We start from the raw sequence: 25637 nt of genomic DNA, 5'->3' as shown, positions 1-25637 counted from the left end.
GCCAAAAATATGGACAGGATGGTTCAGGGCTCCTCATGCTGGTCTTTGAAATTTATCTGGCCTCTGGCCCCCTTCTCCCTGGTCTACCTACTGCTTGTTGCACCTCAAGACAAAGCCTTGTTCTTTCCGTTTTTCATGACAGCGGCTCACAGTTCATGAGCCACGTACCTCCCCGAGGACGTGCCTCCGTGCTTCTGCCTGACATTTGACTTTCCACTCTTCCTGGATTTTATTTCCGAAACATGGGCCATCGCTGGCCCTGGTTTCCAAGAACCGAGACCGCAGACCTCTGCGGGCTACAGTGGTGGTGGGTCACCTGGGCACGGGGTTGGCATCCTGGGGCACCTGCCCGCGTCGGGGCGTGTGTCCACCCTTGCTGGCCACACTCTCAGCAGACCTGCCCTGTGAAAAACAGCGAGTGGGTAAGCTTAACAATAGCTTGGGATTTTTGTTTTCTCCTTTCATCAACAACAGATAGATAGTACAGTGTAAGATCGTAGTACATTTCGATTCTCCTTACCGAAGTGATAAGTGTCGGGGAGAAAAAGAAGCAAAGGGTTATAGCTATTGGCCGAAAGAAGTCATCTTCGGGGAGCGTGTCTTGTAGGCGTCTTTGTACCTGACATGGAGCAAGCTACCCCCATTGGCCATCTGGTTGGGGGTTTCCATCCTGAGAGGTTTGGGGGTCAGGAAGTGGGTGACCACATAACATTAGAGTCCTGCCAGCCACCTCCCGCACAACATACAGCTTCTCAAGTCTGGGATGACCTACAGGCGACTGCAGCCTGCTGTGGCCAGAGGGAACTGTCTTGGAGGGTTTGGAGTCAGACACATTTGTGTTCTTGGTAGGCAGTGGGACGCAGGCTTTGGTGACAGCTCCGGGGTCAAGCCTTCCCTCTCACTTAGCTTTTCTGAACTTCATCTCTTCATGTGTAGAAGGGGGATCATAATACTATCCGCTGCACAGGGCTTCTGGGGGGGGGGTCAGTCGCGTAAGTTGGCTTCACACGGAACTTGGCCCCTGCGAACATCCACATTAACGGCTTGGCTGCTGTTAATGGTGAGTCAGGAAAGTCACAGGCCAGCTTCACACTGTGGAAGAGTCAGTGGGTCAATGAAATCGTAAGGAGATAAGCTAGTAAAGTAGCGGGACCCCCGTCCCTCACGGAAGCCCAGTAGACGTGTTTCCAGTGTATGGCAGGCAGGAAAGAGTCGCTATGGGAGGGTCTTGCGCCATCTTGAGGTGGGAGGGATGAAACCAAAGTAAGACGAAGAGAGTGGGAGAGAGTGGGTGCCCAGTTTTGGCCTTTACACCCACCCCCCTTCTTCACTGGTATTACCAACTACCACCTTGAAGTAATGCAACAGAGAGCCTTTGCTCCACCGCTGTGGACCTCTTCCGTCCCGCAAGTTCTGTGTTCCTCAGAAGCCACTCTACCTCAAATTATGTCTGGTGGAGGGGTTGCCTGTTGATTGATTAATTCTTCCAGGAATAGCGTTCCTTCCTACAGTGTCGAGGAATGGTTACAGAGTTAGTGGGGTTGAAGCGGATTCTGGTTACGTGTAACATCTCCATGGAGCCTGAGCAGGAAGAGTTGAGATTTGCCTTTTCAGAGTTTTGTGGACAATAGAGTAGATTTCTGTAATTTGCAGCTTTGCCGTTTCATGCCCATCTGAGTGTGTCACTGGAAATTAAGTTTCCTGCTTTGTTTCTGAGCATCACTTCTGGGCTTTGCTAGAAGTTATGTGTTTATTCACAGGGGGAGGGGAAGAATGTCTGGGCACTTGTCCAAATCAGCTTCATGCGATGGAGAAGCGTCGGATGTCCGGAAGCAAAAGCTCTGGGTGTGGTGTTTCTGGGTAGGGCTCCTTCCACAGCCCGGACAGAGGCCCCGCACTCAGCATCCCGGGCCCCAGGAGTGGAATGTCTCCCCAGTGTGGGGCCTGGACAGAGCCACCGCCCAGTGAGAACTGGCTTATCTCTGCCTCCCCCTGAGGAGTTCACCCTGATGCCAAAAGCAGTTTGAGGCGAGAGAATGTTCTGAGTTTAGGATTTATGAGTTGGAGTGGTACCCCTCTCCAGGGAAGCGAGGCTGACAGGTTCCTTGGGGCCCTGTGTGCACACCCGTTACTCCACACTGCTCGCGGGAGAGCCTTTCTGGAATCTGGTGAGACCCAGCTGGAGGACGGGGTGAAGTGGCCTCCAGCTGTGACAAATCGGGTCCATCCCAGCTGTGTGCATAAGAAATAACCCAGAAATAAGAGAACCGTTTTATTTTGTTTTTCTCAGAGGATCTCATGTCTCCTCCTTCTGAGTACAGAGACCCTCAGAACTAGTATTAACACAAGAAGGGAAAAATACAGGTCTTTCCTATTTATTTGAAGGATCAAAGGGGGTCGGGATTTTTTAAACAAAAGCTAAATGATCACTCAGTCATTTCCAGTTTAAATTCACTGCAGAGCGTGGCTTATAGAAGGCTTTTGGAAGTGAATTGGACATTTCTAAATAAACTTGTACATACGAAATCTTGAAAAAAGAATAATCTTTTTTCCAAAGATTGGGGGGAAAAAAGTTCTAGCTTTTAAACTGAATGAGATTAGTGAGTTACATGACTGGGGTTTGTTTGTTTTTTTAAAATATATATATACATATTTTTATTAACATATAATGTATTATTTGCCCCAGGGGTACAGGTCTGTGAATCATCAGGCTTATACATTTCACAGCACTCCCCATAGCACATACCCCCCTGATGTCCATCACCCAGCCACCCCATCCCTACCCCCCCCCCAGCAACCCTCAGTTTGTTTTGTGAGATTAAGAGTCTCTTAGGGTTTGTCCCCCTCCCCGGTCCCATCTTGTTTCATTTTTTCCTTCCCTGTCCCCCACAACCCTTGGCTCTGCCTCTCAATTTCCTCATATCAGGGAGATCATATGATAATTATCTTTCTCTGATTGACTTATTTCGCTCCGCATAATACCCTCTAGTTCCATCTCTATCATTGCAAATGGCAAGATTTCAGGGTTTTGATGGCTGCATAGTGTTCCATTGTGTATCTAACCACCTCTTCTTTATCCATTCATCTGTTGATGGACATCTAGGTTCTTCCCATTGTTTGGCTATTGTGGACATTGCTGCTATAAACATTCGGGTACACATGCCCCTTTGGATCACTACATAAAAATATATTTTAATTTTTAATGCATTTGCCTTTTAAGTGCTAGGAAAGAAAATGTATAGTTACAGATCCAAATTACAGCGATACTGGTTTTTCTGGAGATCGTTATTTCTTCATGAGGCTTGGAGTTCATGTCAGGCAGCCTGTCATTTCTACCCTGAGGACTTCTGTCTGCATTTCCTGTAAGGCTGGTCTAGCGATAATGTACTCCCTTAGCTTGTGTTAATATGCAAGTACACGAATCTCCCCCTTGTTTTTGAAGCGGCCTTTTGCTGGATGAAGAATTTTCAGTTGACAAGGCATTTTTCTTCAGCACTTTAAATGTCACCCCACTGTCGTCTGGCCTTCAAGGGTTCTGGTGAGCGTAACAACTATCACGGCAGAGGCCATAGACCAGTGCCCCATGGTAATGGCAGTCATGGTCCCTCCTGGTAATTGAGTTAGTAAGTTCCAAGAACCGGGCTCTCTGTTTGGCTCATGTTGTGTCCTGATTCTTCCCAGATTTCCTTTTGGGCACAACCTTCATTCTCCCCATCTCACAGAGGAGAAGACTGAGACTTGGGGAAGTAAAGAGACTTTCTAAATCTAATTTTAAAATGATGGAGGTGGGGACGCCTGGGTGACTCAGTTGGTTAAGCAGCTGCCTTCGGCTCAGGTCACGATCCCAGGGTCCTGGGATTGAGTCCCACACTGGGCTCCTTGCTCGGCAGGGAGCCTGCTTCTCCCTCTGCCTCTGCCTGCCTCTTTGTCTGCCTGTGCTCGCTCGCTCTCTCTCCCTCTGCCTTTGACAAAAAAATAAATAAAATCTTAAAAAAAAAAAATGATGGAGGTGGCACTACAGCCTGAATTTTCAGCCGCTGTCCTGAGTCAGCTCTTACTCCAGGTGATCACAAAAAAAGTCTTTAAAAGTATATGTATATATTTTTAAGATTTTGTTTATTTGACAGACAGGGATCACAAGTAGGCAGAGAGGCAAGCAGAGGGAGGGGTAGAAGTAGGCTCCCGGCTGAGCAGAGAGCCCAATGCGGGGCTCAATCCCAGGACCCTGGGACCATGACCTGGGCTGAAGGCAGAGGCTTAACCCACTGAGCCCTCCCGAGGCGCCCCTTTAAAAGGACATTTAAAGTCTAGTCTTTTACACCAGAAAGTACCTGACAGCTCAGGTGAGAAACATCGGAGAAACCAAGGCCCAAGACATTAGACTTGAGTTCACTCTTGTTTTATTCCAACAGTTTATCGTCCCACGGACAACCTTTTAAGAGAGGAGGCCGAAGTAGACTCAGTGCCATTCCCTCCCTGAGGCCTTGGGAGGGTGTCCACCCTATTGAGAGGGTGGTGGGGGTGCCCTGGTCACCTGCGGGGGCTCGCAGGACAGGAGTCTCTCCCCCGCACACATACACCAGTTACAGGTGATAAGGAGATTGTCCCCGATCACAAGGCACCACGGGATCCTGTACCAAGCAAATACCAAGGTTATTCAGTAATGTGTGACTAAGTGACCTGAGTCAAGTAGGGCCTTGAGCATTCTCTGATGGATTTTTTCCATGTTCATGGACTGAAAATGCCTTTGGAGATGTCACGTCCCATTCTTTTCACTCCTGTCACTCGCTGATCATTGCATCACTTACTGACACCGGAGAAGGAGGTGAATGGGACTTTTTTAAGAGTCCCCAGATCAGGCCGATTATATCCAGTAGTGGTGAGAAGAGGATTTGTGAGAGAATCTATTGGAACTGATGGGCATGCGCTCCAGGAGTCACATAGGGTGCTCCCTTGTGAGCTGTACGTAGTTTGAGGTCTGTATGCACAAAGAAGGGCTCCCGGCTGTGTCCCACGACCAGCAGACCGGTGATGTCCCTTCCAGCGTGTGTAGCGTTATCCCTGTCGGCAGAGCCTGGCTCCACCTTTCACCCCTTCTTCCCCAGTATAAATGATGTTTAAGGAATTAAAATGTAATTTAAGGAGTTAGAATCCTTTAATGGGTAGCTATTCAACGTAACCCACAACTGTGAAGCCCCTTATGTTGGGGTACAGGTTTCCTCCTCTGAGCTTTTCTCCTCCGTCGTCTCTTTGACGCAACACGTGCCTGTGAAGTGTGGCATCAGCCTCGAGGAGCCGCAGAGACTGCGCTGGAACCGAGGCCTTGGAACACCGCGCGGGCATCCTTCCCCTGGCAGCTCAGGCCGCTTCCGTAGAGTACAGCTTCTTTGCTCCGCAGAGGAGGTGGCCGAGGCCCGGAGGGTGACTGAGGAAGAGGAATGCACAGATGGGCCCGTGTGGGATCCAAGGTCCAGAACTGGGAAAGGCGAGTGCATCAGGAAAGGCCAAGTTCGATTTCACACAGCTGCCTCTCCTCTCATTAACTCCACCAGGCTGTAGCTTTTCGGGTCTGGGCTCGACACAGCAGAGGCAGGCCGTCGGGGCTGTCCTGCCTCTGTGAGGCCTGGCTGGCCTCTGGCCGCCTTGGGGACCGCAGCCTGGGCATTTCTTCCTTTTAGTGCCACGTGGTTCTGAGTCTTTGTCCTGCTGGATTGTCTCTCACCACACACGCAGACTCTCCCTTTGTCTCTGTGTCTCTTCACCACCCTTTGTAATTTCATCGCCTCCCTAGAGTGTGAGGAAGGGAATTCCTTTGGATGAATCAGAGCATATCCGTGACCAGAGGTGAGGTCGTGCTCACCTTCCCTCGCGTGTTAGGGCCCACGTCAGCAGCAGGCGCACTCAAAGACGGAGTGACTGTCTTTTCTGTCATTCTGGACACAGCCGAGTCTCTCTGGTACTCTTCTCCTTTACGGAGCAGTTAAGTATGTCGGATGGCGAAGTAAGAGGTGAACTTAGGAACGTGTGAAAAAGGACGGTCATTTATGATCCTTTGCGGAAGGATGTTAATAGGTAAGTGCTAGTCATAATCCCTAACTGTCCATTTGGCTTGGAGTCATTCTGATTTATGAAATAAGCACAAGAGAGGTATTAATTTTAAAAGCCAATGATCTGGACGCCTGGGTGGTTCAGTCTGTTAAGTGTCTGCCCTGGGCTCAGGTTGTGATCCCAGAGTCCTGGGATTGAGCCCTGAGTCCGGCTCCCTAGTCCGTGGGGAGCCTGCTTCTCCCTCTCCCTCTGCCTGCTGTTCCCCCTGCTTGTTGACTCTCTGTCTCTATCTTAAAAATAAATAGATAAAAGCCAATGCTCTGTTCTAATCACAGAGGAAAGTGGAAGAAAGACACATGCCCAATTTGTAGGGGGGAAAAAAAAGAATTCTCCCAGGATGGGGTCACATAATGTGTGGGGAAGAGGGTGGGGGACTACATTCTGCTGAAATCATCATTCTCTTATCTTGCCAAAGTATTAGGATATCTGAATGAGAATGGTTTTATGGACACGGGGGAGGGTATGTGCTATGGTGAGTGCTGTGAAGTGTGTAAACCTGGCAATTCACAGACCTGTACCCCTGGGGCTAATAATACATTATATGTTAATAAAAAACAAAAATTTAATAAGAAAAAATAGATTAAAGACCTAAAGGAAAAAAAAAAAAAGAATGCTTTGCTGTTCCTATTTTAGCGTATTTACAGAGTTATTTTAACGTTTCTATTTGATAGTATGCTTAATATTTCAGTAAAATGTGGTTATTTATCCATGGGTACAAAGTCATAATTCTCTGGTAGATGTTCAGTTAATTCAAATGAAAAGGTAGACTTCCTACGTTAAAATAATGTGTGAACAAACAGGAACTCTGCTCATGAGACTCAAGGCCTAAATGAAGTCTGCTTCTGCAGGGAACACACTTTACCGAAATGGCAGGAATTTTCCAGGCACAGTCGCTAATGCCCACGTCTATAGGACAGTCACTGATGAATTCCTAATTGCCCAAAATGGATTTTTTTTTTTTTTTTTTTTGGTGCTTTTAGTTTGTTTGGCCATTGGGTATCATTCAGCTCTGTCTACCATGCCCTTTCCCCAGCGCCTGTGTGGCTACACCATGCTTCCTGCCTCCTGGGCCACACCAGTGTCACTGTTTGCTCCTCTTCTCTCACCCGGAATTACTCCCAGGGATGTACTGAAGGCCCCTTTCCTTCCCATTCTATCCGTTTCTCTCAGATCTCCAAGTTTCTGAGTCTAACCCCACCTGTGTGCGGACGAGTCCCAGCCTACCTACCTCCTCCCAGACCATGCTGTGTTGGGAACCTGTGCATCCAGCTTCCCACCGAGTGTCGCCTCCTCCTGCACATTTCCCTCCCACGCCCTCCAACCCCTCAGTCCAGCTTCCAGAGTCATCTTCCTAAAAGGCGGGGGGTGGGAGGTTGGGGTACCAGGTGGTGGGTATTATAGAGGGCACGGATTGCATGGAGCATTGGGTGTGGTGAAAAAATAATGAATACTGTTTTTCTGAAAATAAGTAAATTTAAAAAATTAAAAAAAAAAAAAAACAATGTTTGGTGGCGTGAGGGCGACCAAAGTAGCGCCATCTGACAGCTCCTTGTCAGTCAGCAAGAAAAGGTCCGCACCTTGGGGAATTTGGCCTTTATAGAAAGAAAAGTAACATTCCATTTAAAATCTTAAAAAAAGAGGAACCAAACTCTTCAGGGCTTTGCCGTGAGATTGCCAAGGAGCCTCTGTGTCATGTAAGATGTCACGGACTGTCCTCGTTGCTGCAAAGCACCGGGAGCAATCTGTCGTGGAAGGACGATCTGGGAAGCCACCTGACTAGTCTCACACAATGACAGTGTGTCCCAGTTCATCAGAAGTGGGGGAGAACCGGGGCTCCTCCATGGCTCAGTCCGTTAAGCATCAGACTCTTGGTTTCAGCACTGGTCATGATCTCATGGGTCGTGGGATCGAGCCCCACGTCAGGCTCCACGCTCTGCGCAGAGACCCCTTGAGATTCTCTCCCCCAGCCTGTCCCTTCCCCCAACACCAAATCTTTATTTTTTTTTCAAGGAATAGAGATAAAACGTTTATTCGTAACTCATTTCATGAGGCCAGCATAACCCCGACTCAAAAATATAACGAGAAAATTACAATAGTTCTTTTAAGAGACACACAAATTAGAGCAAAATATTAGAAAAATCAAACCCAGAGAATGTGTTAAAAGGATAATAAGTCATGACTGAATTGGCTAATTGTAGAATTTTTAAAATGGTTCGAATCAAATAAATCTTAAAAAAAAAAAAAAAGTGGAAGAACAGGTTCGAGGCACCCTTCCCTCCACAGCCCTCCCTGTACTTACTGTACGTGACAGCTGCCCAGCTCGTGTGCGGGGACCGATCCAGAATGCCGATGTCTCTGTGGCCAAAATGAGTAGACATGGGATGTTTAATCATTTCTTTTCCTATCCCACCCCCCCCCCGCCCCGATCTGGAGGATTGTTCTTAAATCCTGTGGGTGGGGGTTTTTCCTTCAGATCCTCAGAATCACGATTCATTAAAAATCTCAACCTTGGTTTGTTTTTTGTTTTGTTTTGTTTTTCATTCAGCCTCGTTCTCGGTGTGTATCAACCTGAGATTCCCAATGTGCCCTTTCAAAACGATAGTGAAAGTTAAATTATCTTCTAGTCAGGGGGTTAGAGGGGTGGGGGGGTATACTTTCTGTAATTTGAATTTTAAGATCCTTTTTTTTTTTTTTTTGCTGAACACAAAACCATGACGTTCCTTAGTGACCTTGCAAATCACATCTGTCCTCCGTCTCCCTCTATCCATTTTCCAGTGCTTGCCTACCCCACCGCCGCTCTTAAAAATCAGTGCCGTAGAGAAAAATAGTTTTCATGATATCTAAACTATACGTGACTCCCACATGCCCCATGTTAAACGTGGGCATTTCTGTGTCTTACTATTGTTTTAACATTTGGTCCTTCGCCTGGGGAGTGGGCAGGGCGCCGAAAGCCGCTTCTATCCAAGCCTCCACAGAGAAAGAGGTATTTTGTTACAAGGTAGAGTTTCAAGCCAGGCTTTGGCCTGGGTCTTTCCCACTTGGGAGGAGGAAAGTAGAAACAGCCAGCAAGATGATCATTCTTGAATTTTAGCTCATTAAAATCTTCCTTGCTCCTCAGTGAGTGATTTATTGATTCAAGCATCTAGCAGTTTTCCTCTCCAGAAAGAATTAGCATCTCCAGCGAGATCATGGCTAATGGAGGAGATTTTCGTCTTTTCCCTGCGGGATCGGCCATCTTCCGGTTGCTCATTTAGCACAGCCCACTCCAGGGTTGTGTTTAAACATGTTTAAATGTAGAGCTGAGGAGTGGGAATGAGCTCCCTGAGATTTATAGGTAATGAAAAGAACAGGTTGTGTCAAAGGCACCACATGTAGGAAACTAAGTGTTCTTCGGGGTCCTGTGCAAACCTCTGATCCTTGGCTTTTTCCAAAATGAATGTTTCAGCCTTGAACATACTAACTTCCTCTTTACAGAAGTTTTAACATGTTTTTGCTGCTGTTGTGCGGGGAAAATGTAGCGACATGGTGTTTCTTACCTGCTGAGCATTTCCAACAAGAGTTAAACGTTTGAATTCCTTTTGGAGCTTAGTGTGGTTGCGTATCTGCAGTGGGATCAGTACATGAAGAAATACATATTTTTATTCAGATGTTTAAAATCCTCTTTCCTTGGGGCGCGTGGGTGGCTCCATACGTTAAGTGTCTGCCTTCAGCTCAGGTCATGATCTCAGGGTCCTGGGATCGAGCCCCACGTCAGTCTCCCTGCGCAATGGGAAGCCTGCTTCTCCCTCCCCCTGCTGGTGTATGCGCTCTCTCTCTGTCTCTCTCTCTCTCCCCCTCTCAAATAAATAAATAAATGAAATCTTTTTAAAAAGATGAAAATAAAATCCTCTTTCCTTAAGAACAGTTTCCCCCCCTAAATAAAAGATCACCCAGAAATCTTGGTGCTTTTCAGATCTGTCTGTGGAGAACATATGATGTGAACCACACTTGGATGCTGGTGATGTTAGCTCTCAGTAACTTCTGAATTCCATTTCATAGTGTTGTGGTCTCACAGGGTTGGGTTTCTGTTTTTGTTTTTGTTTTTTAAAAAAAAAGGATGGTTGTTTTAGGAGAGACTTCTCTTCTTTTTACTGTGACCAATGCAGTTGATTTACTGTGACACCATTTCAGTATATTCTTCCTGTGCCTTAATGAAGTATGAGAGGGAAAAGCAGTGAGCACTGTTTGGCTCATTAGTGGGACCCAGCAAATTCCCTTTTCCCTGCTGGCGTGATCAAACTGATCCATGTTCCTGGGATGGCAACTTTAAAGGTTGGCTTTATCAGCTCTTTGTAAAGACATGCCTTTTAAATTGTTGCCATGTTCCTCCTCTATCGGGGGACTTGGAGCTGTTCTAGACCTTGGCTTTTCTGTCTTCATAAACCAGGGAGGACCATCATGGATTTGCTTCCCCTCTCTGCCATCTCTCGCCCCAAGATTTCTGAGAGACGTTAGTGGGTGCAGCCTCTTGTCCAGACTGTGCTACAGAGTCCTAGGCTGAGTTGTTCAGCTGGTGCTACCCCAGGCTCTTCAGCCACGAGCCTGTCCAAGCCAAGAACGGATGAGGGCACGTGGAGCCCATTCGTTGATGGGGAGGTTGGGTGGTGCTCGCGGCTGTGGGGCGGTTTTCCTGTTTTGTCTGCCCCTCCTCTGTCTGGTTCTAAAGAATCTGCAGTCAGTTACAGGGCATGGAAGTCTGTGGAAAAAGCAATGGGAGAAGGAAAGCAGTGTGGGAGAGTGGTGGGTAGGCACTGTCTCTTTCTTCCTTGTGGAGTGTCCTGACACTGGCTCCCCAGGGGAAACAGGAATTCCCAGAGAGGTGCTTACACTCTCTGAGCCTCAGTTTCCTTGTCTGTTAAATGGGTGCAGTAGCACCAGCCCACGTAGTTGACATGTGCGATCATAGCTGTTTCCCCCACAGGGTCCCACATTCCTCCTTCACCTCTTGCCCTCCACATAAACGGATCTGGTTTGTGATTGTTGCTTGCTTAGTGGGGACAGTACTGGGACAGGCAGTCATTCTTTGGTTGGGGTCAGAGCCAGTCTCTTCTAAATGTCACCTTCCTACCAGACATGTTCCTCCAGTACTGTTACCAAAATCGGACGGGACAGTAGTGACGAATGTGTTGTGTGCTAATAGTTGCATTCTTTTGTTTTTCTAAAAAAAAAAAAAAAAAAAAGAAAACCCAAAAACCAAAAACGAGCAGTCTGACAGGAGACTAAGCAGAGCCTCCAGGAAAATGAGATTTTTTTTCTTGAGCTCTTAAAAAAAGCCTCCCATAGATCCAGTAAAAGTTGCATGTGGGCCTAATTTGGATTGTGTGGTTGGACAAGCCAGCAGGCCCCCCGAACTGGCCAGATCTTCCTGTGGCTTCCCAGCAGCCACCCCCGTCTTCCCCGCTCAGCTGCCATGTGACTCCAGATGCCACCCACCCCGTATACCTTTCAGGCTCCTGCTTCTATCGGCAGTTTTCGTGGTCCCATCTTTTTCCTTTTTCTTTTTTAAAGATTTTATTTATTTATTTGACAGAGATCACAAGTAGGCAGAGAGGCAGGCAGAAAGAGAGAGAGGGAAGCAGACTCCCCGCTGAGCAGAGAGTTTGATGCGGGGCTCGATCCTAGGACCCTGGGATCATGACCTGAGCCGAAGGCAGAGGCTTTAACCCACTGAGCCACCCAGGCGCCCCCCCATCCTTTTTCTTGACGCTGCGGTTAGCGGTGAAGACACGTGGATGGCGATGTGGCCCACGGTGGAGGCGCTGCACTGACTGCCCTAAAGAAACTTTGCCCCTTTTCCTTTCCTTGCTGGGCCAAGGTAGTCAGGCCCTGTGCTGACATGTGCTGCCTTAGGAAATCCGTGACGTGATTCCATGCACGTCATCCGTGTGGCACCAACCTCAGAATAGTTGTCATCTGCTTTCGAAATCAGGTGACAAAGTTTGCTCATCACATGTTGCTGCCACAGATTAAAATGAGGGCGGTGTTTCTCTTTTTCTTTCTAGCTTCATGAGGCTGATATTGTGGTCTTGGGCTCTCCCAAGCCTGAAGAGATTCCCCTTTCTTGGATACAACCAGGAACGACAGTTCTCAACTGTTCCCATGACTTCCTGTCAGGTGCGTAAATGTCTTAAAATTGGTGTTGGGCTGCTGATGAGAAGAGGCAAGATGGTTATGAGACGTAAACCTTACATTCAGAAGAGAGGATGTCCCTGAAGGGCTGCTCGTCGTCAGCATCCATGCACAGGACAGGGAACTCTGAAGGTGGATGGGCCTACCTTTTGGGTTACCCCATGTTGAAGCCATATTTTTGGGCAAAGAGAAGGTAAGATGCCAAAAGCCGCGCCCCCTGGTCCCACATGCAGACATGCCCCTGCTGGCCTCTAGCGTTGAGCGGTCCACTCACTCATGACCTGAATAGGTAATTTGTCCATGTGTGAGTTTCACTAGAAATAGTGGTTTTCAGACTCATGCAATGAAGCAGAATCTGTTCTCCCAAAGAAATCTTAGGTGACCTTCAGCATGTCAAAGCAGATGAAAACAGTTGCTGGAAGGGACGGGATGGTGGGAAGTTGAGCCAAAGTAGGTGGAGACCCTCTTTCATGTCTGCCAGGACCACCTGGGCGTTCTAGGTCTCGAGACCCAGACAGCTCCACAGGAGCAGTGAAATAGAGAATAGTATCCGACTGTGGGTGTGTATGTAAAACTTTGTCCCACTCACCTTGAGATAACTACTCTGCATTTTTCCACACACATACAAAAAAATGTACCGAACTTAATTCAATTGGAATATGATAGAAGGAAAAGAAAACAATGTGATATTATCAATGTTACTGAAATTCATGTCATAACTGTTTCTTCAAAAAAGGAAAATAATGGACCCACCGCACTAGGAAATGTCACCCCTCCCAGAATTAACTAGTCAGATTAAAAAACCTTTTGGGACTTCAGGGGGTGGGGTAGATTGGAGGATGCGAGGGACATACTCAGGAATTTCCCAGAATGCTCGGGTACTTGGCTCTTGGATGGAGAGCACACAGATGAATGAAGCAATTAGAGGTATAATGCGAATGTAGGATTCATTGCTCCTTTTAGCAAATAAAAGGCTTGCACTAAATGACTTCTTTGAAGTATAGCTTGTTTCAGGAAATAACTTTCTCTCTCCGCCTGAAAAAACCAATGCCTAACCCATAAATTATGGGCATGCAGATTTGCTTCTCTGTTTAGCATTTAGATTAGGAAAGTCAGTTATGAATTCATGTTCTTTTAAATGAATGCTTCTTTGCTGTTATATTTACTTGCTTTTTTTTTTTCTTTTTAATTAGAGTTTATATATTTAGGACAGTTTTGGCATAATCCTGGCTGGAGAGAGAGAGGCTGCTTTTGGAATCCCTTTGAGCCCTATGATTTAATATATGAAGGTGACCTATATTTTTTTAGTGAAACTGCCTGATTTTTAATACAGTTCTTTTGAGGATATTTAGTTTTTTAAAGGCATTCCTAAAAACATTCAATTTCAATGCAGTGATCCTCCTGGGGAACAAAAAAGATCCAGGCATTATATTTTGATGGAACAATTCTGTATGTAGACTGAATACAGTTAGTTTATTTGAAGTGTGTCTGGTCCGGTACTAGTAGTCTTCCTGATTTTTGAATACCTCGTGCCCAGAATAGTACCTGTCACATAGTACATGCTCAGAAAATACTGAGTGTTGAGTGAGTGAATAAGCTGGAACTCAGAAATGTACTCCGACTGATTGCAGCTTTAAGTTAGTTGCAGACACAAAGACATTTTTTGAACTTGTCTCGCACTCAGAAATCGGGCTGAGAGGGCAAAGACAAAGATGAGAAATGCTTTACTGATTAAAAAGATGGATGTTTTGCAGTCAGCACCATTCATAAGAGCGTGGTATTTCCTGACAGTTTTATGTGTGTGTGTTTATTTATTTATTTATTTTAAGATTTTATTTGTCAAAGAGCGAGAGAGAAAGAGAAAGAGCACACAAGCAGGGGGAGCGGCAGGCAGAGGGAGAAGCAGCCTTGCCACTGAGCAAGGGGCCCCATATGGGACTCCATCCAAGGACACTAGAATCATGACCTGAGCTGAAGGCAGATGCTTAACTGACTGAGCCACTCGGGTGCCCCGAGATCCTTTTTTTTTTTTTTAAAGATTTTATTTTTGAGTAATCTCTAAACCCAACATGGGGCTTGAAATCAGAACCCTGAGATCAAGAGTCCCACACTGTCTTGACTGAGCCACCCTAGTCAGTTTTAGCTTCAGCAACTTTGATTAGTGTGAAAATTGGATCTCTGAACAGATTGTAGAAAGGCTCTTCTCCCTTCTGTTTTGCATAACCTCACCACCTTAAACAGAGGTTTTTAAAGCATTACTAAAAGGAAAGGTGCTTTTATTCACACTTGAGAACAAAAGAATTCTTAATAAACTGGTGATTGGGTGAAGACAGGGTTTATCATGGGATTTTCGTACTCCTCTTAACAGTACAGGGATTCCCGTCCCCCTTCACCCCGTAAGAATAGATGGGATGCGGTGATTTATAATGAGGTAATTCTATAGTGGCATTTTACTGAATACCTCATCTCAGGAGAGATTTTTTGGATGGCTGATATCCCAGACGCAGTGCTCAGAAAACAATTACACCTAACTTGTTGGATCTGTTCCCTCTTCCTGTGGCATGAGTCTCATGTTTAGACTTAAAAGCCGGACACGTATCCTCCCCGAATAGTACAGAAAGAGACTGTGGTGATTTACTCAGGCATCTAGAAATCTCTGAGATGCCAGAGGGAAAATCTGATCTATTAGAAGTGAATTGAGAAAGTGAATGACTTAATGATTGCGTAATAAATCCTTACCAAGTAAAAATAACTAAATAAATAAAATAAAAGGAGGTCATGTTAATGTTCAGTTTTCCAGCTATAAGAATAACTAATATTTTATTATTAAGCGCCAAATCACAGAAGCTGTGATTTCATAATGCTCTGCTTGCTAAAGAGCAAATTCATACAGAGCAAGACCATTTCATACTCTAATATTAAGACTTATTTCCTGATGTGCCCATGGGACACAGGAGGAACTGGTCTTACGTCTTGGGCCCAGAGAAGAGTATCAAAACAGCGATTTTGTGGGTCTGAGTATTTGACAGCATCAGTTTAAGCGAATGTAAATGTATTTACTGTGGGGTGCGTCTCAGCTCTTAAGCTGCCGTCTAGTGGGCCCCCCCCTTCCTCGTTGTCTTCTCACCTGTGCACACAGAAGAGCTGTCAGACTTCGTATTAGCAACATGGGACTCTGTGTTTGAAAACCAAATACAGGGAAGGACTCTTCCCAATGGGTTTCTGAGAATGTGAGAAGGGAACTTTAAGAACTTAGATACACATGTAATTCAGTTGTTACCTTCGTGCACTTAGAATACAATAAGGGTATTGGCTTATGAATTTTGAACTCCAGTTATGCTAAAATCTGTTATATCTATTACCTATTTCCCTTACCTTTTTTCCCAGGAAATTCTGGAAGAGTTGGACTCATGCTATTGGCCAGGTTTCATTTCAGATTTTAACTAGTTCCATGTAAGACATTAACATTCTGACTTTTTAAAAGAGTCTCAAGCCGTTGAGAATATACAGTTCTGTGTTAATTCCTTCCTACTTTGGTGTCAGTGATTTCAAAAGGACTGTTCATATAAGTTGGTACCAGTAGTTTAATTATATTTCTTTTGGGGGGGATTTTTACATTATATTCTGTTTAAAAAAACAATCATAAGATATTGATATTTGATAGTGGAATTCCAATATTTTAAGCTAGGAGTTCAACCCTTGCAAACATTATTACGAAAATTATAATGAGATTTCATTTATTGCATTTTACTGTTATCCTCTAACAAGAATATATTTAACTTGAAACTAACGGCCAGTGATTTTGAGAGTGTTATCTGTACTAATTTATAGTTTTTTAGCTTTTCCTGTTTTCAAAACTTCACATAAAGTTTTTCTGAGTTACTTGTTCTCCCAGAGGATGAAAAAATATTTAAGGGTTCAGTCTGTGGGTTCATATGGCACTTTAGTGATAAGAAGGGTGCCCTGGGCCAGACTGCAGAAAGCCGAAATGTTTCCATATAGCAGAGTTGTCAGGAAGACCGAAGAAGAATTTGCACTGGTTCCTCCCATTTCAGTTATTCTGGCAAAATTCCCAGGGCGGTCTCAAAACCGCTCCTGTCAGAGAAAGTACCATTCTGATTTCCAGGGAAAGCATGATGACACGTTAGCCTTAAATTTTCTTGTTGTAGAAAGTTTGGTTAGCAAGAAAAAATTATAAATGAAAGGCCATCTTTTTTAAAGTGATTCATTGACCTGTCCTTGGAAGAACCACGAGTAAATGGGGAGTGTTTAGTGGGAAGTGAAAAGACCCATTTGGTTTGGGACGGGACCCCTGGGACCCCTGCCGGCCTCGCAGGCTGAGTGCAGACAGCCTTGGCAGGCCGCGTGTAGACAGCCTCCGGGTGGAGCCCTGCCTGGACACAGGCAGAGGGGTGAGGTCATGATTTCCTCTCCATTCTCTTCAGCCATGAAATTTGTTAAGAATGTTATCCCTGATGCACTGAGTTACCATCTTCATTGTTTCAAGTTCTTTGGTCATCCCTAATATTAATTTCCTAAAATACAGTTTCTCAGTTTCTAGGGAAGAATTGTCCTGTCACTTTTATGAGAGGTTACTTGTGATTCTGTTCTGGGCATAGACATTCATAAATGGATACCAGTTCCCGGCATGTAGCTTTTCCTTCTTTCCACGTCATTTAAAGATAGAGATAAAAATGAGAGAAGCATATTTCTTTTCCGTAACAAGACCTTTAGATCAGCTCTCTAGTGGTTCAAACAAAACAAAACAAATCTCTTTCTCTAGACTCTTGGCTTTTGCCTAAATATGATTTATAAAACTGTGAAGTGTTGCTAATCTTGAAACGATACCGGAGGGAGATGATTTTCCAACACCCTTAATACATTTGACTATAGAACATCACAAAACACTTACTCTTAAGTGTTTTGTGCTCTTTCTTGCAGAGGACTGTCAGCAAAATGGATAATTTAAAAGTAGAGTGGTCCAAATTCGAGGACAATTCAAAAAAGTTGCTATTAGAAATGTTTCTTTTCTCCAAGGGAGGATATAGACTAAAGCATTTTACATGTGTGCTTGCTTTTCGTAACCTCTGTAAGTGCCAACTGAGGAAGGGAGTAGAATCCTTACAAATGCCTCTGTGGTTTGAAACCCAGGTCATCCTAAAATTAATATCCTAAAATATAGTTTCTCAGTTTTACAGAAAATGGCCCTATCCCTTTTATGACAGGGATTTTCTAAAGTTCTCGGAGACCTCCTGATCTCTCGCACAGCACTGGGGTTGGATGTGATTGTGCTGTGTCTGAGCCCTCCTGCCTATACTCTGTATATTTGAGATTGCTTTTATTCCCTAGGCATCGTTTAAATGTACACATTCAATGCCAAGCACCTTGATGTCACATTCCGTTCTCCCAGACTTGGGTGGGCGTGTAACTGCCCACGGTATTTAACAGGCCCAAAGTCGCAGCTGGTGTTTTGGAGGGAGAAGCACGCTTTTCACCCATTTTCACCCAGTCTCGACTCTCGAGTCAGTCAAGAGCCCCAGGGCAGTGCCGGGGACAGGTGACCCCCCCACCCCCGGAGCCATACCTGATAGCCGACATCCCTAGGTTGCAAAGAGAACGTCACTTGGTCACTCGGTCACTCGGTGCGCTGGCTTTTTAACTAGGAGCAATTGGTTGTAAATGACAGTACCCGGAAAGTCTTTTTTTTTCCCCATAGGGAAGCTTGGAGGTGGTTCCCTCGGGGCACATTTTAACGGTCTCGTTGCCGAGGACGATGTCAGTCTCCTCGCTGCTGCTCTGCGGATTCAGGTGGGTCTGATTTCCCAGTTGAGAGTTTGGATGAATAGCTGCTCACATTTTGCAAGTGTTTTCTGTTGAGCAGACATCGTGGTAAGCACCTTACACACATAATGTCATTTAATTTCTTCCAGCAGCCCCGGAAGATAATGTCATTCCCATTTGGCAGATAAGGATGGGGAGCTTAGGAAAACTTGCCTTTGGTGACATGACAGGTGCGGGATGGGGACCCAAATCCAGGGTCTGTGGTTAGTAATCTATAATGATCTGCCAAATTTTGCAACCTAGGACAATGAACATTTATAAAGTCATGGTGTTTGTGGGTCAGAGATTTGGCAATGGCTCAGCTATATGGTTTTGGCTCAGGGTCTCTCATACTGTTGAAACCAGGAGGTCAAAAGAAGGCTTGGCTGTGGCCAGAGCCTCCCACTTCCAAGATGGCTCACTCACAGGGTTGTTGGCAAGATGCCTTAGACCCTCACCATGCAGACTTCTCCATAGAGCTGCTCCTGACGGGGCAGCTAACTTCCCCAGGAACGAGTGATCCAAAGGAGAAGGCAAGGGGGCAGCCGCAGTAGGTTACGACGTGGCTGTCAAAGCCACCCACCATCACTTCCCTGTTTCATCTTTGCTAGAAGCAAGTCACCAATCTAGTTCACGTTCGGGGGGAAGGGAATTGGGCCCACCTTTCAAAGACAGGAGTTAAAGATTCTGTGGACTGCTTTTCAAACCACAACCATCTACATGACCCAAAGCCCACGATCTCCAGCTCGCCACTATGCGAGCTCTGCATGGCAGTGACCTTGACTATCAGGAGAGAAACCAGAGCCTATAATTCCTGCCACAGTGGAATTAAGCAGAAGCAAGTTCTAGTTTCTTTCTTACATACATGGTGTATACAGTGAAAACTTTTTATTTCCAGGGGGGCCTGGCTGGCTCATTTGGTAGAACATGCGACTCTTGATCTCAGGGCCGTGTGTTCAAGCCCCAGGATGGGCATGGCACTCACTAAAAATAAATAAATAAATAAACTGACACACTCACCCTCTTTAAAAAATTTTTAAAAATAAAATGGGGTGCCTGGGTGGCTCAGTCGGTTAAGCCTCTGCCTTCGGCTCAGGTCATGATCTCAGAGTCCTGGCATCGAGCCCTGCATTGGGCTCTCTGCTAAGCAGGGAGCCTGCTTCCCCCGCCCTCTGCCTGCCTCTCTGCCTACGTGTATCTCTCTCTGTCAAATAAATAAAATCTTTAAAAATAAATAAATAAATACATAAATAAAAATAAATAAGACTTGTAACTTCCAAATGGAATATACTACCTTTCTGTAGGGACTGTGTGTCATATTTCAACCTAAGTCAGATTTTAATTTTCTGTCTCTCTCTGTGTATCACCATTTAACAATTCAGTGCTCTTGTTCTATTGCATTAACTGTAAAAGGGTTATACTTGAAACCGTGTTGCGGGGTCTGGAAGTTGGGCATCTAGCTGATCCTTCATGCATTCTCACGTTTCCCTCATTTTTCTCTTCTAACTGAGAGGAAGAACACACTCTCTAATTTTATCTGGTATTTGATGCCTTTAGTGAACACTTAACCTCTTTGAAAAGTACCTGTGTTTCACATTTTCCTTTTGAAGGCAAACCTCCCATGCTAATTACACGTGAGGAAAAGTATTGCCGATGCTCACTTGGGTTACTGTGGAGCGCTGTAACCGTTCTCATGACATAACATCCCGTGCAGTATTTCCATAGTTCAGACCCATACCCCGTCAGCCTTCACTTGAGTAACGTGCTCTCCTTTCTGTCCCTTGAAGAACATGGTCAGCAGCGGACGGAGATGGCTACGTGAACAGCAGCATGCCAGGTGGAGACTGCACTGCTTGAAACTCCAGCCTCTCTCCCCCGTCCCAAGGTACCCGCTGGATTTGTCTATAGTGACACCACAGTGCCCCGGGTAGCCAAAGTGGCTCACGGTGTGAGGGCGCCCATCATGGTATTATGGCTCAGATGGTGGATAATTTTTGCTAGTCACATTGGTGCACTCTTTACGCTATTGATTAAGCCCGAACAATTAAATAGTAATGAGCTCGTGTCCCGTATTCAGTCAGTTCTAGGATGTGTATTCTTTTCCTTCCTGAAGTCAGGGTGTCCGTTACCGTCGACGACGTGTCCTGTATTAAATGGCATTGTTCTTTCTTCTTAGCGGTGTCTAACATAGTGCTGTCTTCTATTTCACAAAATACAGCAACGTGATGTTTGGAAAATGCTTCTCAGTGTTAGAAATGCCCAACTCACCTGTCAGCTTGGTCTTCATGGCCACGTAGGTGTCTGCACTGGGGGCCAGTGACCGACCACACCAAATCCCATTCTACATAGGAAGCGAGTTCACCTTTCCTCAGCACATAGTAATATCTCCTCTCTGACGGGCCATTCTGCGACACTCCAGATGGATATTTTCTTCAGAGTAGCGTTTAATGAAGTGCCAGCTCTATAGTCTCTGCCTGGATTTGGAAATACATGCTGCAGGAATAAGTCATTAGATAAGGTATCAGAACCAGAGAAATGCATTTCCCAGCCTCATCGTGGGTGCCCCAGCTGCCCCCAACCAGTGAATTGGCCCCATCCTTGCCGCCCAGGCATGTACAAATGCCTTTGGAAAATGGTGCACTGAAAACCCCATCGTCAGCAGATAAAGCTATCTCCAGGAACTGACGCGTTTTTCAATTGATAACCGCTTGCTTTTTAGATTTGATCCGTTTTCTTGGGCCACAGCTGAACACTCGTGGTTCCATTCTACCCACCCGGCTGTTTTCACCCCTGAAAATAGACTGCACATCGTAGTCCCCGTCTGTGTTCATTAATATATAAATTCCAGTGAACTTTGTGTTTTATAATGTCACCCTCTTGTGTAATCTGTTTCATCAAATATCTTCATTTTTTAAAATTACTTGTGTTATTATAGGACTTTAATTTTTAAAAGTAAATGAGTATGTTTTACTTTCAGAGAGCTAAAAAAAAAAATTTTTTTTTTGAGGGGGACCCTGCCAAACTGTATACCAAAGCCTTCGCATAAATCTAAATAAATTCCACTTAGGGGAAGAAGTGCTTTAATTGCTGAACCAAATTTGACTTCTGGAGGTACGGTGGGGGAAGAAAGACAGGCTGAGTAGTTTATAAATTCCTCAAAAATCAAAACGATGTCACTGTCACTCTTTAGCTAGTGAGGAGAAAACTTTGGAGGTTTTCCAAGAGTCGGCGTCTCCATTTAGAAGATTTGGGAAGGAGAGAAAGAGAAAAAGGGTGTAGACGGGAAGGCAATATGAAGTGGGAGCTTAAGCAGAGAAGGAAGGGGAGAGAACCGGAAGGGGACATGCAGGTGTGGGGGAAGGAAGCACAGCGCTCAGCCCCTGTGCCATCCCGGCAGACGCACGCTCTCCCTCTCCGAGCTGCTGTAGTGCGCTGGGGGAATTCGGATTGGAAGTGGGTGTAGTGTTACCTTGTGCCCCACGGTCAGACTTCCATGGGGTCATGGAGAAGGACACAGAGCAGTGTTAGGGCTTTGAGTCGATTATCAGCAGCAGTGAGAGAAAGAAAAATCAGAGCAGGGGGCTGCCTGCCAGCGGACCCCAAAATAAGGGCTTCAGGGTGCGGCAGGCACTGCTGTGTCCCCAAGTGTCAACCCTAAGGACCGACCGAGTCCCTCAGGCCAGCTGTCCCAACTCTGTCTCGTGCCTGCCCCGTCTCCCTCGCAGCCAGGTGCTCAGTCCGGCAGATGGGGGCCCTGAACCCCTATGAAAACAAATACCTGAGCTTAGGAGCCCCAAAAGCACTCTGTGAAGTTCGGCACATGCCAATTTCTTAAGATTCTGGGGAGCTGAACAGTGGCGCTCTCATCTTGCGAGGAAAGTAGAATCAACGATTTGCCCAGTGACACTCGGGTGTTCCTGAACTTGCCTGTATTTGAAGTTGAGCTTCGAGCACTAGGTCCTTTTACGGACGGTTATGCAATTAATAAAATATTTTGAAGTATGATTTTTGGATTCAATTTAGGAAAAAGAGAGGGAAAAGCATGGACCCAGATGAAACAAAATAGCATTTCCCCATTTCTGAATAGCCAAGAGACACATGGGGCCAGCCCAGGGAGAGCATTATGCAATGACCCATGTATTCAGGGTTAGCAGAGATGGTGGCGACCCGCAGAGAGCACTGTACTCTACAGTGAATGTAGCTCTCGCCTGTAGTGTGGGCCTGCTCTGTACCCGGGCAGAGGTCTGCCATCCTCGTGAGTTTGAGTTGCTTCCCTAAAGAAATGTACCTTTTTTTTAATGCACATCAGTTATTAGCATTTGTGCCTACTGTTGCTTGGGAGACAGGAACACAAAGCAATTGCCTGGGTTGACTTGTTGGCATGACGTACGGCTGTTTTTACTCTAGCGGTGACCACCTAAGCTGAGGAGACTCTTGCCTCTCGTGTGTTTTCCCCCCCGCAGTGATCTTGAGATTTCAAGAGCACAGACTCCAAAAGCTGTGGACGTCCTTGCCAAGGAGATAGGATTGCTTGCAGATGAAATTGAAGTCTATGGCAAAAGCAAAGCCAAAGTACGTTTGTCCCTGCTGGAAAGGTTAAAGGATCAAGCAGATGGAAAATACGTTTTAGTAGCTGGGTAAGAAACTACTTCTAAAATTTAATTGACAAAGAAGGCATGTTTATAAAACTCTCTCCCCTATTTCTGTCTGTTATCCCACTACTCACATCCGTCCTTTTCTCAGACTTGACACTTTTGTCCATTTCACTTGGCATTCCTTCATTTGACATGAGGTAAGTTTTCATTTTCAGTGCAAAACAGATTAGTCTCCTCCACAAAACATAAAGTGTAACGAGTTCCTCATCCAGTATTTTATTTTATTTTTGTTTCTCATATTGTGTTTTGATCACCCTTGTTCTGTCTTAGATTTTTCACTTACTTTCTTTGTGATAAAAATCAAAATAAGAACCAAAAGTAAAATATTTTGAACTGAGCAGGGGGGAGTTTGTGTTCTACTCAGAAATAAGATCTTAATGGAAAATGTACAGATAATTGTGTAAAACTTAACATTTTCCTCTTAATATCCTTAATATTTATTTATGCATTTGCATTATAAAATTTCATCATTTCTCTTTTGTTACATTTTAAAATTAATGTTGGGCCATTTTCATTTGTGTTGGTCATTTTATAAATGATAAATGCAGGGGTTTTGTGAAAGGGAGTGTTTATTTTCCCTCTTTTTTAAAAAAAGAAATATGTTCACGGGCTGAAAACTGATGGAAAACAAGGGATTTAAAACAGTTTTTCAATGTGACCTGAGGGAACATCAGGAGACCATATAAATTCATTTGTTGTCTTGAAACTTCATTGCAGTGACTTACTGATGATATATAGGCCAAGGCTTAAGGCCCCAAAACCTGTTTACAGAGAGACGTCTCTTACGACTGGACTTGACTCTTGGTTAACTTTATTTTTAAGTATTTTATTAACGTAAACCCCTTGTTTCTTTTTCTGGTTTTAAAGTCACTCGTACTCATCAATGTATTCCAAAATGCAGAAAAGTTCAACAAGAAAGTAAACATGGCACATCCTCCCACCCCGAGGAAGGGGCTGGTAACCTTTGAGACCATCTTGACGCAGGGAGTCTTACAAATGAGATCAACTTCCATAGCAGTGAGATTAGTCAGCAGCGTGTCGTGTGCCCGGCTCCCTCCGCGGGGGTCAGCGTAGAGCTGGGCGGTCATTTTGCATGACTGCATATCATTCCAGTGCTCCCAGCCTAGATTCTGGGGGACGGGGGATGGGATGAAGGTGGATGTCATTTCACACGTCTGCCCAGCACCAGGAAGCCCCAAGTGGCCCAGTGGCCAAAAGTTCAGCATGCTTCTCATTCTTCAAGGATATTCAAGCCAAAAACTGATTTGAAAATACCATAAAGATGTGGCACAGTTTATTTAACCAACTCTCTGTTGGGCACTCAAATTGTTTCCCGTGTTTGGCCACTATAAACGGTGCTAAAATCAACAGCCCTGCCTGTGCTCACTTCTACACTTGCCCAATGACCCTCTTAGGGAAAATAGCTAGAGGTTTTAAATTCAATGTTTTAAAGCTACAAATAAAGCCACAATCCATAATTTCACCTCTAACGGCCAAATAATTTGTTCGTATTTCTTTCCCTCCCCTTCTCCCTTCCCTTTCTCCAGCTCCTCTGCCCCTCTTTGGAAGGGCTCTCAGGGTCCCTTAGTGGCTGTGGTTTTAAGGAATTCATACCTTGCCTGTGGCTTAAACCTCCCTAAACTTCCAGGCTCACAATCTTGGACTCCCAGTCCTGCTGGGGTCCTTTCCAAACTAGGACCTCACCCCTAATGTCTCTGTAGCTGAGCTGCAGGAAAGCTTCCTGCTGAGAGGAAATGGCCTCACCTACAGGCACCTCTGGGGCCAGATGTGTGAATGGAGCCAGCTGACTTGGGGAGTGGGTTGGGGGTCCCCTGGGTCCCAGGGTTTGGAGTACACGTGGAGTCAGTGTTGCTTTTCTGGAACATGCTTGATACAAGTTTGTTTTCAGAAATAAGCTCCAGGACATTCAGAACTTCAAAAGTAAATTTAGTGTTTTATCCACAAATTTGCTTCCCGTTTTCCAGGCTCTAAGCGATTTTGGTAGATGGATTTGCTGGTTTTCTCCCCCTGTTTAACGTGGGAAGATCTGGGGCACCTGGGTGGCTCAGTGGGTTAAGCCGCTGCCTTCGGCTCAGGTCATGATCTCAGGGTCCTGGGATCGAGTCCCGCATCAGGCTCTCTTCTCAGCAGGGAGCCTGTTTCCCTCTCTCTCTCTCTCTCTCTGCCTGCCTCTCCGTCTACTTGTGATCTCTCTCTGTCAAATAAATAAATAAAATCTTTTAAAAAAAAAAAAAGTGGGAAGATCTAAGGAAAAGTCAGGAGGATGTACTCTCCATTTACCAAGGAAGAATCAAGCAGTAATGTTTCATATGGACTGGCTGTGATTTACTCTTTGGGGTGCTTGTTAGTACTGGAAATAAGAACACAGAACTGTATGTGCCCTGCCCTTAGCTGGGAACACAGAAGTGATATTTCTAAAATAAAAGCTCTGATGGTATTGTTATCAGATTCCTACTGTCAAGGGCTGGCCACATGCTAGAGAGTGACAGTTAGCCTGGCTTTCCAGGATTAGGGCCATGTGTGGTTCCATGCCCAGTAGGACATTGTTTCTCGCCTCACCCTCTCTCTTCGCCAGCATTTGTACATGCATCTGAGCTGAAGAAGCCAGGTTGTCGTATGGTCCGTAGACATGAAACGAAACCTGAATTCTCAAGTATGGATTTAACCCCCAGAGCAAAACTGTTCTTTTTCTAAAATTGTGGTGTATGTTCCTTTTAAAACAAAGATCTATGAAGGAACAAAAATTAAATTGTGTTCCTTTCAACTGCATTTAAAAAAAAAAGCTGCAAGGATAGCATTTTGAGACGTACCTGTATCTGCAGGAAAGCCTGAAGGGTTTTAAACAATATGTATCATCACACTGTG

The 25637-nt window shown here is 45.3% G+C and overlaps 1 protein-coding gene across 1 annotated transcript in view; it reads left to right on the top strand.

The window, feature by feature from the left end:
- Positions 1-25637, top strand: part of MTHFD1L (methylenetetrahydrofolate dehydrogenase (NADP+ dependent) 1 like) — a 186223-nt gene that overhangs the window by 20083 nt on the left and 140503 nt on the right. Inside the window, exons 8-11 of the mRNA XM_044244055.1 lie at positions 12150-12261; positions 17993-18084; positions 19884-19981; positions 22560-22733. Coding sequence (XP_044099990.1) covers positions 12150-12261; positions 17993-18084; positions 19884-19981; positions 22560-22733 — 476 coding nt within the window. The remainder of the gene's footprint in view (positions 1-12149; positions 12262-17992; positions 18085-19883; positions 19982-22559; positions 22734-25637) is intronic.

This window comes from Neovison vison, chromosome 1 (genome assembly GCF_020171115.1).
Source record: "Neovison vison isolate M4711 chromosome 1, ASM_NN_V1, whole genome shotgun sequence".
Lineage (NCBI taxonomy): Eukaryota > Metazoa > Chordata > Mammalia > Carnivora > Mustelidae > Neogale > Neogale vison.
This window is presented reverse-complemented; position numbering and strand designations above follow the sequence as displayed.